This window comes from Punctularia strigosozonata (genome assembly GCF_000264995.1).
Source record: "Punctularia strigosozonata HHB-11173 SS5 unplaced genomic scaffold PUNSTscaffold_1, whole genome shotgun sequence".
NCBI lineage: Eukaryota > Fungi > Basidiomycota > Agaricomycetes > Corticiales > Punctulariaceae > Punctularia > Punctularia strigosozonata.
The window spans coordinates 588,409-603,771 of NW_006767433.1; the positions used below are offsets into that span (position 1 = coordinate 588,409).

General features: G+C 55.1%; 5 protein-coding genes across 5 annotated transcripts; 2 read left to right on the top strand and 3 right to left on the bottom strand.

Annotated features, from left to right (window-relative positions):
* Positions 1–60: 60 nt before the first annotated feature.
* On the top strand, positions 61–1,540 carry PUNSTDRAFT_58873 (VHS-domain-containing protein; the record flags this gene model as incomplete). Its single annotated transcript, XM_007378139.1, has 4 exons — positions 61–109; positions 159–325; positions 381–600; positions 651–1,540. Coding segments are annotated over 4 exons (1,326 nt in total), but the record flags the coding sequence as incomplete, so codon positions are not given.
* Positions 1,541–2,484: 944 nt separating this feature from the next.
* On the top strand, positions 2,485–6,872 carry PUNSTDRAFT_58963 (ARM repeat-containing protein; the record flags this gene model as incomplete). The annotated part of the gene is made up of 15 exons (XM_007378140.1): positions 2,485–2,523; positions 2,573–2,598; positions 2,651–2,800; positions 2,849–2,961; positions 3,014–3,111; positions 3,161–3,750; positions 3,784–4,827; positions 4,878–5,304; positions 5,358–5,428; positions 5,485–5,609; positions 5,633–5,736; positions 5,791–5,958; positions 6,016–6,162; positions 6,214–6,429; positions 6,489–6,872. 15 exons carry the CDS (start codon positions 2,485–2,487, stop codon positions 6,870–6,872), a joined length of 3,702 nt encoding a protein of 1,233 aa, XP_007378202.1.
* A 146-nt stretch (positions 6,873–7,018) lies between these two features.
* PUNSTDRAFT_56386 (FAD-linked oxidoreductase) lies at positions 7,019–9,227 on the bottom strand (the record flags this gene model as incomplete). The annotated part of the gene is made up of 8 exons (XM_007378141.1): positions 7,019–7,163; positions 7,227–7,293; positions 7,338–7,801; positions 7,855–8,009; positions 8,063–8,072; positions 8,129–8,394; positions 8,467–8,733; positions 8,799–9,227. 8 exons carry the CDS (start codon positions 9,225–9,227, stop codon positions 7,019–7,021), a joined length of 1,803 nt encoding a protein of 600 aa, XP_007378203.1.
* A 368-nt stretch (positions 9,228–9,595) lies between these two features.
* Positions 9,596–10,795, bottom strand: PUNSTDRAFT_94301 (uncharacterized protein). Its single transcript, XM_007378142.1, has 5 exons — positions 10,696–10,795; positions 10,401–10,631; positions 10,115–10,336; positions 9,866–10,057; positions 9,596–9,785 (listed from the first exon to the last, which is right to left on the bottom strand). The coding sequence occupies exons 1-5, from the start codon at positions 10,750–10,752 to the stop codon at positions 9,627–9,629; spliced, it is 861 nt and encodes a 286-aa protein (XP_007378204.1). The 5' UTR covers positions 10,753–10,795; the 3' UTR covers positions 9,596–9,626.
* Positions 10,796–12,057: 1,262 nt separating this feature from the next.
* PUNSTDRAFT_139885 (uncharacterized protein) lies at positions 12,058–15,358 on the bottom strand (the record flags this gene model as incomplete). Its single annotated transcript, XM_007378143.1, has 5 exons — positions 12,058–12,735; positions 12,791–14,998; positions 15,054–15,131; positions 15,180–15,242; positions 15,296–15,358. 5 exons carry the CDS (start codon positions 15,356–15,358, stop codon positions 12,058–12,060), a joined length of 3,090 nt encoding a protein of 1,029 aa, XP_007378205.1.
* Between the last annotated feature and the right edge of the window lie 5 nt (positions 15,359–15,363).

Here is a 15,363-nt window from a genome sequence, read left to right on the forward strand (position 1 = left end):
TGTGCCGCCAGGTGAGCGCCACCGCTGCCTTACAGGTGCTCTGCCAACTGTTCATCGACCACCATGACATCCTGGCTGTGGGGAACGTCTCAAGTAGACGAGCTAGTCGGTGGGTTCTAGCATCCTAAATATCGAATAGAACTCATGAGTTATTGCAGACAAAGCAACGTCGGAGCTTCTCCCCGCTGGCTCAGAGGACATTGCACTCAATCTCGAGATCTGCGACCAGATTCGCTCGAAGACGGTGCCAGCCAAAGACGCTGTGAAGTCACTCAAGCGGAGACTGAATCACAAGAACCCCAATGTTCAGCTACTAGCGCTCGGTGTAAGTGATATGCTCGTCCACGTCCAACCAACATGATTGACGTATCGTGGATTAGTTGACCGACGTCTGTATCAAGAATGGGGGGGATCATTTCCTGCAGGAGATTGCTGCTCGAGACTTCATGGACAACTTGGTATCCATCCTGAGGATGCCAGCCCTCAACTATGAGGTCAAGAACAAGTTGCTGCGCTTGATTCAGAATTGGGCGATTGCTTTCGAAGGCAAACCTAGCCTTGCCTATGTACCCCAGGTGTATAAAACATTGAAGGCTGAAGGTGTGTTCCCGTGTGTCTCGGTGCCTTGAGTGAACCTCACAGAATCCCAGGCTTCAATTTTCCCCCGAAGGATCCAACCGTTCTAAGCGCAGCCATGGTTGACACCCAGACCGCGCCGGAATGGATTGATTCTGATCTCTGCCTTCGTTGTCGTGATCCTTTCAGCTTTACCAATCGCAAACATCATTGCCGGAACTGTGGACAAGTCTTCGATCAAAAATGCTCCTCCAGGTCTCTCCCTCTTCCACACTTCGGCATCTCTGATCCTGTACGAGTGTGCGACAATTGCCATCCAAAGCTCCTGAAGCACGCGTCCCAACACAAGCCTTCGACTCATCATGGCCGGTCATATAGCCAAGGAGCCAACCGACACCGTCATCAGCGGGACTTCGAAGATGCTGAGCTTCAGAGGGCCATCCAGCTTTCTCTTTCCGAGATGGGATCGTCTCATGCAAACCGTCCTGGCTATGTTCCGGAGCAGCCCACCGACTGGTATTTGTCGGAGCCGCCCTTGGTTGACCGGAAGACGCGGCCTATTGCGGATGACGAAGACGATCCCGACTTGAAAACCGCTATCGAGGCGAGCCTAAGGGAGGCAAATGCACCGCGTCCCAGCGCACCCGTCGCACTGGAAACCCCGCGTTCGGACTCAACGCAGCCTTATTTCGCGTACGCCGGCCCTGGATACTCTCAGTCGTATCCTCCTGCATCCGTGCCTACCCCTCAGCCATCCGTGCCATCGTTACCGAACTACGATCTTGCGCCTTTGGAGTCCGACGTCATCTTGACGTTCAACCAAGCGGTCGAACATGTACAGGCTCAACATGGTCAGGACATACTGCGCTATCCGGCTATCAATGAGCTTCACCACAAGGCGACGACCTTAACGCCGAAACTCACTATGAGCATCGAGGACACTAACCGCAAACATGGTACGTGAGATTCTTCTCCACGCGCCATGACCAACGCTCACGCGCTTGTCCGCAGAGGTCCTTACGGATATGCACACCAAACTCTCGCAAGCCGTCAAGATCTACGACCGCCTTCTCACCGAGCAAGTCTCCCGACCGACATGGCAAAGCTCACAACCCACGTCATATGCACCCTCAACTTCGATACCTTACACGCCGAGCTACGCTTCTCCCGCACCAGCTCCATGGTCATCGCCTGCTCAGAGTACCTCACATTCGGAGCCCCAGATGACATCGGGCTATACATCAGCCGTTTCCCTCACCTCCTATCAACCTCCTCAACAAGTGACTAGCCCGGTCTCGTACTCTCCACAACAACCATGGCAGCCGGACTCACTGCAACAACGACAACAATACTCGGCTCCTACTCCCGCAGCCAGCATACCACCGCAGAACTACGCCCCATCATCAGTCATTCCTGGCCAGGTTCAGTCGCCGCCTCCGTCTGCGCACGCGAACGGTGCGCTGCCAGCGTCTCAACCGGCTTCAGCGTACAGCCCGCCATCTTCGCTCTCCCGTCAACCCACATATGCGTCTTATGCACCCCCTCATCAGCAAGCGACTCAGGCTGCCCCCTCCCTTCCGTCTTTCCCAGCTGTCCCGACCGCGGCTCCTCAAGCAGTCTCCATGTACAGCTCTCCCGCCCCACCGGCAGAACGTAAGGAAGCGCTATTGATTGACCTGTAAACTAGAGGATGTGTACAGTAATCCTGCAGTATTGAACTTATGAAAATGACGTATTCCAATGAGCGGATGAACCAGAACTAACGGCGCCAGGTGCGCCGCGCGATCGGAAGCGGCACGCGCACGCGTTGTGTGGCTTACCACCGTCCACTGCATCGTCGTTTGGCTTTCACTCTCCTTCTCCATTTCCTTCCATTTCCTCCATTATAGATAGCACCGCTCATTCATCATGACAAAGACGTACATCATGAACGGGCTCATCGAAAAGGTATGTATAGTAAATGTGGCGCCGGGTGTGGCTCTAAGCTCCTTCGTAGATGCAATCGTCGGACCAGGACTTCCGGTGCGCTCGGGGATCGCCCATGCAAGGTTGTCCGACTGAATATTTGGGTCAGATATATGGGCCTAAACGATCTGATGAAGGAGATCGAACAAGATCCCAATAGTTTCTACGGTGACGAAACTGTTGAGATGAAGGTACTGAAGCAAGTCATGGCACTCGTGGAGGACAATATCTCGGAGGTGAAGAACCAGGCTGTCAAATGGTGAGCATAATGAATCTCCTATCTATGCTCTGGGGCTTACTTCGCTAGCTTGGGGAAACTCACCAAGATCCTCCGGGAGAACCAATTGGATCTTGTTATCGACAAGCTCATCGAATTCTCCGCGGGCAAGGATGAGGAACTACGAGACATCTCTGGCCTTGGTCCGTACTGTCACGACAATCTTCGCGTCAAGACCACTCATATCTCTCAAAGCCTTGAAGACCATTACATCGGAACTGCCGGCTGACAAAAGTATCACGTCGAAAGCCTGCTACAAGCTGGCACCTAAGCTGGTCTCGCAATTGTCGAATGTGAGTAGAGTCCTGACCACATATTGTTTGCTCTAAGACCTCTTTGCAGACTAAGGCGTCGCCAGAAGCCTTGATCGAGACGCTCTCAATCCTCTCAATCCTCACCAGCAGATTCCCCACTCAGCTCGCTACCGCCAACCTGAACCCCGCGCCGCTTTCCGCGATCTCTCCTCTGCTATCCCATCCTCGCCCCGCCGTGCGCAAACGCGCCATTATCACTCTTGCGCAGGTCGTGCCTATATCGTCACCACAGCTCTTCACTACCCTGCTTCAGAAAGATATCATTCCGTTTTTGGCGCCCGGATCCAACTTGGACAAGCAGCGCACAACCGTACAGCTCGTCACTGCTGTGGCACGGCACACTCCAGGTCAGATAGCACCCTCCATCAGTCAGATTGTACCAGGAATTGTCGAGGCTGCGAAACGAGACGACGAAGAACTTCGAGAGAGTTGTCTACAGGCCTTAGAAGCTCTGGTTCTGCGTTGTCCGATTGAGGCTAGCCCGTTCGTTGGTAACATTATCCAGGTGGGGAACATATATATCAAGTACGACCCCAACTATGCTGGCGACGATGACGAGGACGAGGAAATGGAGGACGAGGACGAGGATGATGACATGGACGAGTATGCGGTCATCTGGTGTGTTTGGTATCAGTGCTGACGGATTCACAGGTATGAGGACGATGAAGACACCTCGTACAAGATACGTCGTGCGGCCACGAAACTTCTCGCTGCTGTTATTGGGACCCGTCCCGATCTACTCGCAGCTCTTTATAAAGAAGTTTCCCCTGTGCTCATCTCCCGCTTCGGTGACCGCGAGGAAACCGTGCGGTTAGAGGTATGGGCGACCTACAATACCCTCCTTCACCAAACTCGCGTGTTTGGTGGTGTCCAGCCTTCCAAAGACATCGAATCAGTCGGCGGTAAGAGAAAGCGTGAAAGTGAAGGTATGGAGGTCGAGGAGACTCCGTCCGTTCTTCTGCGCGCTCAAGTGCCAAGCCTCTCCAAAACGTTATTAAACCAGCTGAAGTCAAGGAAGGCGTCGCCAGCCACTCTTCAATCTGGATTCGGAATGTTGTCAACATTGCTCCTCGTACTTCCTGGCAGCCTCTCCAATCAAATTCCAGTCATTGCATCGCTCTCCAAGAATGTTTTCTCGCAGACATCCAACAATACCGGAGCTACTCTGCAGCTTTCCTGCCTGACGTTCCTCGCCAGGTTGTTCTCAACCCACTCTCCTCCTACCTTCTCGGCTTCCCTTCCAACAATCACCCCCGCGTTGCTCAAGTCACTTGCTGAGAGACATCCCCGCGTCGCGTCGGAGTCTTTTCGCGTCTTTTCCTCGCTTCTCAACGCGATGAAACCGGTAAAAGGCAATGACTGGGCGGACCGGGTTTATGAAGAATCTGTTCAGAGGCTGAGCAACCACGATACGGATGCCGAAGTGCGAGGATGCGCGGAGGAGTGCATCGCGGACTTGTGGATTTGCGCCACAGACGTCGTGAAGAGCAAAGACCGCAAAGAATGGGATTATATACGTCGGACCACGGGACGAACGGAAGGCGCGGTGAACGTAGTGACTCGCGTAGCGAAAGAAGTGGACGTTGGTGACGACTGGACCAGTGCCTCGATCGATTGGGTGATGACGCTACTCAAGAGAGGCGGACGAGCGGGCAAGCCCGAGGCATTCACATGTCTTGATGCCTTATTGAGGAAGTAAGTTCTTCATTCACCTACCATCCACATCCTTACTGATCATAGCGCAGGTACAAATCGGAAGTTCCTCGCGATCTTGTATCCGCCTTGGTTCCCCAACTGAAGGGCTTCCTTGCGACATCGGATATATCATTGCTGTCTCACTCGGCCGCCACGCTCACTCTGCTGTTGCAGCTCTCGCCGTCTTCAACATTCCCCGAGGTTGAGCGGGATATCTTGAAGGACGTGTATGGCGTAGCGGCATCTCCATTGGTATCCGGTACCGCTCTTGATTCCCTCCTTGGATTCTTTGGTGCGCTAGTGGAAGCCGACATGGAAATAGCCACGCACGTGGTTCCAAACCTGAAGATCACTGCCGAGAAGGCTGAGGACGGCGAGGTATCGCAGGCGAACGTAGCGAAATGTATCGCACAGGTCGTCAAGAGCCAATTGGCCATCGCCGCCGGTACTATCGCTGAATTTTCCAAGAACATCAAGGTGAGATACCTTGAATACTATGTATCTCCTTCACCTATGAATATCACGACTAGCCTGCCTCTAAGGCGAAGCCACGACAAGTTGTTCTCAGTCTCTTAACCTTGGGAGAATGCGGGCGTTTCATGTGAGTGTCCCACCCTAGATTGCCGACACGACTCCTCAATTCCTTGGAGAATACAGTGACATGTCGAACCAACAAGATATCTTCACTCATGCTATTAACCACTTTGGTGCAGAGCAGGAGGAAATACGCACTGCGGCTGCCTTCGCTGCCGGCAAGTCTCAATGGCTGACACTGATCCTCCGTCCTTACCCTCCCCTTACCCAGGCAACATCGCGATCGGCAACTTACATTTGTTCCTTCCGGCCATTGTCAAGCTGGTAAAGAGTGATCCTCAGAAGCGTTTGTTGTCCCTACACGCTCTCAAAGAGGTGCTGTGCTGTCAATTGCTCGGTCGACGTACATTACTGACCGTATACGCTCAGGTCGTCAGTCACACGTCTCATGGGCAACTGGAGACGGTTGCCGACACCCTGTGGACTCCGCTGTTCGAAAATTCTGAGAATGCTGAAGAAGCTACGCGCAACGTCGCGGCGGCGTGCCTTGGAAAGCTCACCACAACACATCCATCACAATACTTGCCGCAGCTTCATGTACGTGTTGCATACTTGAGGACGTCCAACGTCCAGCATCGCTAACCGGCGACTCAGGCACGTATTCGTGACGTAAATCCTGCTGCAAGAGCTACTGTCATCGCCGCCATCCGCTACACCTTCGCGGACGCCTCGCAATCGTATGACGAGTTGCTGTCTCCGCTGCTCGTGGACTTCCTGTGTCTCATGCAAGACCCGGATCTCGTGCGTAGTGCATATGAGGTTACATCGGGTAACCTCTCACATCATTTATAGACTGTGCGACGACTCGCTCTGTCCGCATTGAACTCAGCTGCGCGCACAAAACCGCATCTCGTTCGGGAGCACCTCGCGTTTATCATACCCAACCTTTACTCGGAAACCGTGGTCAAACCTGAGCTTATCCGCACTGTGCAGATGGGCCCTTGGACACACAAAGTCGACGACGGTCTCGATGCCCGCAAAACGGCGTACGAGACTGTGTACACTCTGGTAGGCTTGTATCTGAGCAACATCTATTCGTCGACCTGATTTATGCATGTCATCTCTAGCTCGACACTTGCCTTCCCAAGTTGGACATCAACGAACTGTTGGCGCGCGTCCTCAGCGGTTTGGGAGACGATTCAGACGAGATCAAGGTCATATGCCACATGATCCTCTTCCGCCTCTCGCAAGTAGCGCCCACCGCTGTTGCCCAGCGGCTCGATGAGGCCACGCCATTGCTTGAGAAATCGGTCAAGGGTCCCAACGTCACCAAAGATACAGTAAAGCAGGACGTCGAACGGGCGGCAGAGCTGCGCAGAAGCACTCTTCGCGCGTCTGCGGCGCTTAGCAAGATATCCGTTTCTGGCCTGTCGCCCAAGTTTGACGCATTTATCGAGGTCTTGCAGAAGAGCGAATGGGCGACCGAGTTCCGTGAACTGGTAGGCGCTTAAATGCATGGCGCGCGGTTTGAAATGCTCTATATCGTGTGTGCATCGTCATCGTCATCACCTCCATATTCACATCGCAAACGATCTCCACTCTATCTGCCCAAAGAACTGTACTTAGTACATGGAAAGAACCCAGCGAAATGTATTCATTATCCGAATATCCGGCGTTTGATTTCGTTCCATGCGCGTTGCCTTTCTTTGGCCGCCGCTCCATCGAAGAGCACGGACTTGTTCTCGATTGCTCTGCGGCTTAGATATGGCATGACATCCTTCAAAGCGCCATAGGGGACGTATCTAACAACATGTTCGTTGGTCACCAAAATTATCTATTATGGAAGCGTAGAGGAGAGAGCTCACTTCAGCACGAACGGCGAAGCCGCCTTCGTCTTGCTTGCTAGGTAGTCCGTAAGTTCATCGCTCATCCCTATTCTAGATATTGAGCCACCACATGCTGTAGTGCGGTGAGACAACACATACCATATAATTGGCCCATATTGATCCTTTCCGTGACCTCCGGGCTCAAGACGACCTCTCCTCCTTGCGTCCTGGACCCCAGTCCGTGCTGAACGATTTCCTCCAGCACGAGCTCTGCACTCGTCGTGTTATGCGTGCCGAACAACACGCCGATCGTGGGCGTTCCGTTTCTTCCGCGAGCCTTCACATCCTTCGCGACGCCTTCAACCAGCACGCGCAAGCACGCATTGTAGCACGCGTCCGTCTCCGACTTCTTCAGCCAAACGGGCGGTTCCGGGTCCGGCGAGATAGAGGGCAGTTTGACTTGGAGGCTAGGGTCGGAGGAATCCTTCGGGGTCTTGCCGTTCGGGTGGGCCGCCAGCTCGTGCGGGTGGTACGCGCCGCGGACGAGCTTGACCCCGAGCGCGAACCCGTTTTCGCGCGCATCCTCGAGACTTTGTTGCAAGTAACCCAACGTTCTGCGAAAGGACGTTGGGCGCGATAAAGAAGGGGATAATGTTGAAAGACGAACCTCCGCAGGTAGGCCTGGTAAGTCTGATATATCAGCGGTTGCACTGCGGGAGCGGCTACTGGTGTCGATCCGATGAGCTGCTTCCATTTACCTCCGGTCGAAGGCAGTCTGTTGAAATGGCGCATGAGCGCGTGTGCATACGCATCTACCGCGGGCTGGGCCGCGTTTTCAGTGCTACGCTGGGCATGCTAAATGGTGGAACGCATACCTGGTACCAGCTGCGGTAGACCATATGAGCAGATGAAGACGTGCATCTCGGATCTCGACAGCTTACGTGTATTCCGCATCGATGATGACCTTTACCCCCCTCTCTTGCGCCCGCGAACATATCCTGAACATGTCATCGTACAATTCTTTGAGAGCGACGATGTCTTGTGTAGTGAGAGGAGTCTTTGCCGGGGGAGACGGAGAAGCGAGAATATCCAGATCCGTGGGGACTGGATAACCAGGAAAGGCTATCGGCGATTTAGTCCGAGGACGGGAGTTGACCAGGTAGGATGAAAAATTGACGAGAGTTTGAGCATCCGGTAACAATGCCGTCTAAGGGAATTGAGTGATGTACGACTGGTTATCAGGAGAGGGTCGGGGAGCGGTCCAGACGTGAACACATACGAGTTTCACCGCAACCCACGTCCTCCTACCGGTCCGTTCAGTTCCCAGCCCGTCTTCGAAATCGGCGGCAACATTGATGCAATTGATCATTTCCTCCACTGCCTGTTTATGAGGCGGCTTCTCGTGCTCATTCGTGTGTGAGACTTGAACGCCAGCTGCTTCGGCCTCATCTACCTCCACGCTGTATGCAAATAGGCAGCCCTTGTTCTCAGCACGCAATTCCTTCAGTAAAGGGATGCATTCTTGCGCAGTGTCGGCTCCTACGAACTGCGTAAAACACGTAAGAGCGTTTGATGAGCCAGAGACACTCGCATATATACGGGCCGACGCACCTGCGAGAAGAAGGTCGCCCTCACGACGGCCTCCGTGATGTGCTTCACCCCCGGTATCGATAGGAGCGTATTCAATACAGTCGGCGCGGCATCCACCAAAGTAGGGAACGAGCAAGCAGCGTAGACCACGTATGTTCGGATGAGGCTGCCCAAGGATGCCGTAGGCCGCTTGTGTTTGTCCTCCTCCGCATCGGCATCGGCGTGAACGCTGCGATCTCCAAGCCCCAGCAGGAGAGCGGCTCCAAGGATGCCTCCTGTCGCTGCGAATCCGTATTTCGATAGGCGAAGTGCCTGTCGCTTGCGCGCTTCGCGTTCCGGTCCAGGGTTGGGCGGTTCGCTCGACAGACGCCTGGCTTTCGGGACTGGCGGCAGTCGCGGGAGGCGCGTGAGCCTACACTGCGGCCGTCCGAGGAGGGGGCGAGAGTACATCGAGGATGAAGTGCAAGGCTTGGTCCGGGCAGGTACTTATCATACTCGGAATAATAGTAGAGGTCAAGATAAGGCACGTCTGGACGTTCGGACATTCGCGATGTTTGTGCAGTTACGGCACGACGCGTGCGGCCCGCTGCAAGCTGCTGCGACATGTGGTAAGATCGTCCATTTGATCATCGACAAGGTCCGCGTTCTCCGTCGGTATTCCGTCGCCATGTGGCGCGACGTGTGCGGGCACCCCTATGCACAGTACACTGGCCATCATCTTACCCCTTTATAACAGTCTACGTGCTATATGTGATGTGGTAAACGACTTCGGACAAGCTTGCGCGGACATCGATGCAGACTGATTGCAATGACGATGGCATACATTGATATTTCCGTGGTGGTCAGCATTTAAGGGGGGACGGCATATTCCCTGTTTATTGCCGCGATGAGCTCCTGGAATCGGTCTGAGGGGACCAGCATCATGCGCCCCCCTGTATCGAGTCCAAACGCCTCCTCGTCCCGTGGTTGCGCGTTCGTGAACGAATAATCGATGGCGTGCGTGGCGAACTAGTTACAAACGGAAGAGTGCCGGCGTCAGGTGGCCGTTACGGGCGGACGGATCATCGGTAACAATCACGTATGCTGACCTTTTGGATGATCTCATCTTCGGGATGGAACGAGTACGATCCGCCTTTGGCGGTGCTAGACGCCTGCGCAGCTGCGGCATTCTTGTGCTTTTTCGACCGTGGTTGGTCGGCATGGAGCTCTGCAGCTTCCGCGTCTGTGAGCTTGTATATCCTTGAGATGAACATTAGATGCGTGAAACGGTATGGTTCATTCTGTGAGATGCCGGCTGTTAGTTGCTTCTGCAGCTTGAGTGCGTAAGTAGAACCCACGTCGTCAATGGCCCACTTGATTTCGTTCTCGAGCATACGGTACATCGGCGGGACGGTCTGCACGGGCATGTTGATCAGTCGCTCGGAGAACACGAGTCCGACGTGATTTTGGGACTGCAATCCTGACTCCCCCAGGAGGCCTTGGAGCGCTTGATGAAACGCAGGATTGGCTCCCGACTTGGCGAGAGCGTAATCCCTGATGGCCCGTATGGAAGGTCGAGCCTGCGATAAGCAAAATCGTTCTCGAAACCAACCTTGAGAGGCAGAGGCACAAGCATTCACACACCTGGTGAACATGCATGTTCAACACCGTAAGCACCGCATACGGATCGCTCTCGATCCCGTCGCATTTGATCGTCGTCCCGACCAGGGGTTGGCTAAGGATGAGATCTGCCAAATCGTTCACTTGTAAAGCCTCCGCATCGCTTTGGAATTGTTGTACGATGAGCCTCTTGAGGGCGATGTAATCGACCTTCGGATTCGGATCGAAGAATTCGAAGTCGACATCGACGAGGCTCTACTAGAGCACCAGCGTTTCAGGTTCCCCCTCACAGCGTGCATCGTCACAAAAAATCACATACGACGTCGCTATCGTCACCATCGACTTCGTCTTGGGTCTTCTGTTTGCGTTTGGCCATGGGGCAGGTTCGATGCGCGACTGCCAAAAAACGGTGGCGCCGGACTGGAGGCTGGATCACGCTCAGAATCAACACGCCATGATGCATGTTACAAACAGCATTCAGAACTATGATACGACATCCGTAGAATGCAGTTCTCTATCACTTCAAGTTCGGTGGACGTAAATCGGCTACTTGTCCAGATTGTAAGGGTGATCGAGTCTACGCAAGCTGGCGCATACTGATGCACAATGCCACTTGGTTACAGGTCTTGATGCCGAACAACATCCGTTAAGCGACAACGTATTCCTTCCATGAACGAGCACAGTCTCAAGTCAATGACATGACTCGGCGCCATCGCATTCGAGCCGTGAGTGCATGCAATCAGGTATGTCTCCTCGGCTGTCGACATCACACAGGAGGTACTTACCATGCCCAAGCCTTAATCTTAATCCCTCTATCCTCGTTGATGACCAGTCCTAGTACCTGGCGATGGAGTCGTATCCACATGTTCAGAATGCTCGTATCACGGTATCGGGCCCCGTTCCTGTGGACTGGGTATCCTATGATATTGAACCGCGGTTCTCGTAATGCCTGCCGTCAATGGCAGTCACTGGACGCTGGCTGACCTCCCAACGATCAGAGTCGTAACCTCAGTCCCTCCTGCAAACCCTCAGACTTGCCTCAGACGCACCCCTAGTTCCCGCTCCCGAACCCCATCCCGAACACAGCCTTTTTGTCTCAGTGTGTTCGCCGGCTCCGTGGTCCCGAGCAAGGTCCGAGCCCGATTGCTAGTGACCGACCGGCGATCTTGTTCTTTCTCCCCCGATATCGTGTCTCGAATCGGAGACATGACGCTCATCTAGGTACAATTGGCGAAGGGTTTCCATAGATAACCGGGGAGTACCTCATAGCAAGCCCCAAGTGCCGATCGGCTCAGCAGTGAGAGTTGCTCTCAAGATTCTGGCGTATCACGTCGACAATGTTTGGTACCAGGTGGTTTTCGTTTTGGTTTCCCTCGACAATCCCTTGCGGTCTATTAAGCTCTATCAATCACGTCGTACCAACAACAAATACACTATCGCGAAGGCTTACTAGCTTACTCATACCTCGAGGTTCCAGAACACAGGGGGGTATCAACGATTAACTGCACATATCGCACAACATGGTGGAGAATAACATGGATAACGTTGACACAGCTGGAAGCTCGAGAACGTGACTGATAGCGTCAGATTACAGTGCTTGTAGAATAGAACGGCGCCCAAAGGTGAAACGCGACAGTACCCGAATCCTGGATGTGTGCTTGGTGAACCTCTTGTCTCGCGTTCAGGTCTTGAAGCCGGTCGCATGCAGAGAGCTGGGTCCGTCTTGCCGAACGAACACGCCAGAGTCACGCTCGTTGCATGCCTCATCCTCATCTGCCTCCTCCTCCTCCAGAAGATCCACCGGGAAAGTCGGGCACAAAGGCGTATCGAGTTCCGTGTCGTCCTCCGCGGCTCGTTCTTCTTGGCCCGACGCCCATGAAGACCTAGCGCTGTGATAGGTGCTCCCCTTGGAGGCGAGCGAATGCGTACGAGAGTGCGCGACGCGCTCAGCTCCGCCACCCTCTCGATCCGGCAGCTTCGTCTTCGCCTCCGATGACGACCAAGGCAGTCCAGCTTTGACACCGCCCAGCCTTCTAAAGCGCTGAGTGATCTCTCTTGTCCTGATAGACCGAACCGGCGAGACCGGGGAAGACGGGACAGACGGAAGCGGCTTCTCCACCGGAACTGGTGACTCTAGTACATCAGGCAGCGGAGGCGGAGTGAGGGCAGAGTCAGACTCCTCAGGATCTTTCACGTCCGCGACCTTTGAGAACGAACTGTGAAGCCGGCGAAGACCATGAAAAATAGACGACACCGTAGGGCCCGTTTCCAACGTGGGTGTACGATCGTTCGGGGACAATCTACCAGACGATGAGGGAATACGGCCGAGCACCGGTGAATTCGAGCGCGCGTTTGAGAACTAATTCACATCATGTGAGCCTCTGCACCACGAAATACGCTCCCAAGTCACTAACCTCTGGGATATACGGCTGAAGCCATCGTCCTCCCTTCTCTCTGAAACTATGCAGCTCGTGCACAGTTGAATCTTCCCCCAAGACTCCACTATCATCTCTCGCGTCTTCGAACAGATCCTCGTCCAAGCCGCTCCCCAGGCCCTCCCCATCATCGTCAAACGACAACATGTCCATGCATAATCTCCCGATGCTAGCGGAATCCCCATCGTCTGACAGACAATTGACCGACCCAGCCCTCGAGCTCGCGCCGGAGGGCATCATCCAGGGGTCGCTGAAGCACACACTGCCCTCGTGATCATCGCCAGCGATCGAGCTCTCTCTGCTCCGCGGGGTGAACATGAGGTCCATCTCGCTCAGGAAGCGCTGCCTTTGATGCTCGAAAGGGAACGAGGGCTTGTGCCGTACTTGACCATCCGCTGGAGGGCTTAAGTCTTCGATATATGCGCCCGGCATGATAACGTCCTCCGTCACCGCCGTCGTGGGTTCCTCAAGCATCTTCTGGCTCTCCATCTCGGTCGAGTTGCTCCTGGCGAAGGGAAAGGGCGAGCCAGAACGACCGCTCCGAGAACGCTGTCGCTCCGCCGTTTGTGCCCCCGAAGCTAGAGACGCATCTGTGTCCGCTCCCGAATCAGCTCCGGACAATGCCGCAGCGAGCGGCGGGCACGGGAACTCAGACAGAGACGGGGCAGGCGAACGAGACGTGATCGACAAGCTGCCGGACTTTCTGAAGGAGCCCAGAGACCCGATAGAGCCATCGAACGTCCGCTCGGAGTCAGGGCGGAGATGCTGCCTATTCGAGAACGGATCTTGGGCAACACCAGCGGACGATGCTGATCCTGCTGAAGGCGCCTTCTCGCTATGCCGCGGACGGTACGAGGGCGGGGACGAGGGCGGTTCCCGGCCTCTGTGCTTCTCCAAAGGCACGTATTTAGCCATCCTGTACGACGGAGGCGTCGTCTTTCCCGGGGAACGGCGTACGGGAGTGGTATCGTTATCAGTCGACGGTAACTGGGGTGGTGTGAAGGCAACATCTCCCGTGGTGCCGTGGGGTTCAGGCGTGCGCATCCGCGAAGGTTCCACGCAGTCCACCAGACCGAGACCTATGCTGCTCCCGCTCTCGCACGAGGCCCTGCCCGCCTGCCCCTCAGGTGAAATTGCGGGCGTCCTACATTGCATGGCCCATGTCTTGTTCGCCTTGGGCGTGCTGGCAGAGTCCTCGTCCAACAAGCCGCCCCCGAAGTCGGCGGAGCAGCCGGAGAAGTGGCGCATAGGGGGTGCAGGCAATGGCTGGGTCGGAGCGGCCTTCGCAGATTCCCGTCTCAGTAGCCTTTGCCTGGTTGCCGAAACGGACGAAAGCCTGGGACGCAAGCCTGGTTTATCCAAAGGTCCATCCTCCAGCTCAGGAGTGGGGTACGCCAGAATCGCTCGCTCGAGATGAGACCGAGGGCTTGAACGACGAGGGCTGGGAGGGTTGCCCTTGGGCGAGTGCGCGGGGAATCTGTAGGAAGTAGGCGGGTGCGGGGCTTCGTATGAGCAACCGTAAACCTTCGGGGTTTCGAATGTAACGCGACTCCGTTGAGACGAAGAACGCGAAAAGCCTCCGAACTCGGGCGAGGTAGGCGTAAGCGGCAAGGGAATCCTCTCCGGCGCGGGATAATAGTCGTCGTTGAGCGAATAGATGCTGCCGGCCGCTGACCCGAGCGTCCTCGAAGGCGAGCCCGATGGCGAGCAATGAAATGCGTCCACGAGCTCGACTTCGCCCTTGGCGAACGGATCCGACTCCGGAGTGAATGCGCGCTCCATGTCGGCCTGGTTGAGCTCTTCCTCTATGTCCAGATCCGCGAGGCTGGCGCGCTGTCTCAGGGACGGAGCGGACGTGGATCGCCTGGGAGGAGCAGGAACGTCGATGCGCATGCGAACCGGCTTCGGTTTGGACTTGGACCGCTTCTCCTGAACCTTACTGGAGGGCTTCTGTTTTCCCGACCTATCCTTGCGCTTCGTCGTGCGAGAGCTTCTCTCTTCGACCTCAGCCGAAGGTCGCCTACTCGCTCTGACGTTCTCGGGAAAATTGAAGGTAGCGGAGATGGGCGTGACCGGGAGCGACGAGGAAGGTAGCGAACCGGGCGAAGTGCCTGACGGGCTGCTCTTGGAGGTAAACGGGCGACCCAGTTTCGACATCAGCTTAGATGCAATGCTTGACTTGGATTGCTGTGTGATTGCGATCAGTGATACGGCCTCGCAGCGTAGCGAGTGGGATCATTACATTGGTCGCGGTAGACGTCGCTGAGCCTCTTCTAAGGTGCAGGTAGTCGGGCAGAGGCGGCGGCGGCATCAACTCGGCCTAGATGCCGATGTCAGTCCTTATCCCCACAAGACATGCAAGACTTACAGAATCGTTGAGAGAGACGGGTTCCGGCAGCGCATCTCCGAACCTGAAAGGAATGTCGCGTTCCTAGACGGATACGATGAGCAACGAGAACATGTTCATCAAAACCAACGGCTCACGGAGGGTACGTCGGATACCGCGGAGCTGGGCCAATGAGGGTTGTATGCTGAAAGAGGGGTCATAGGAG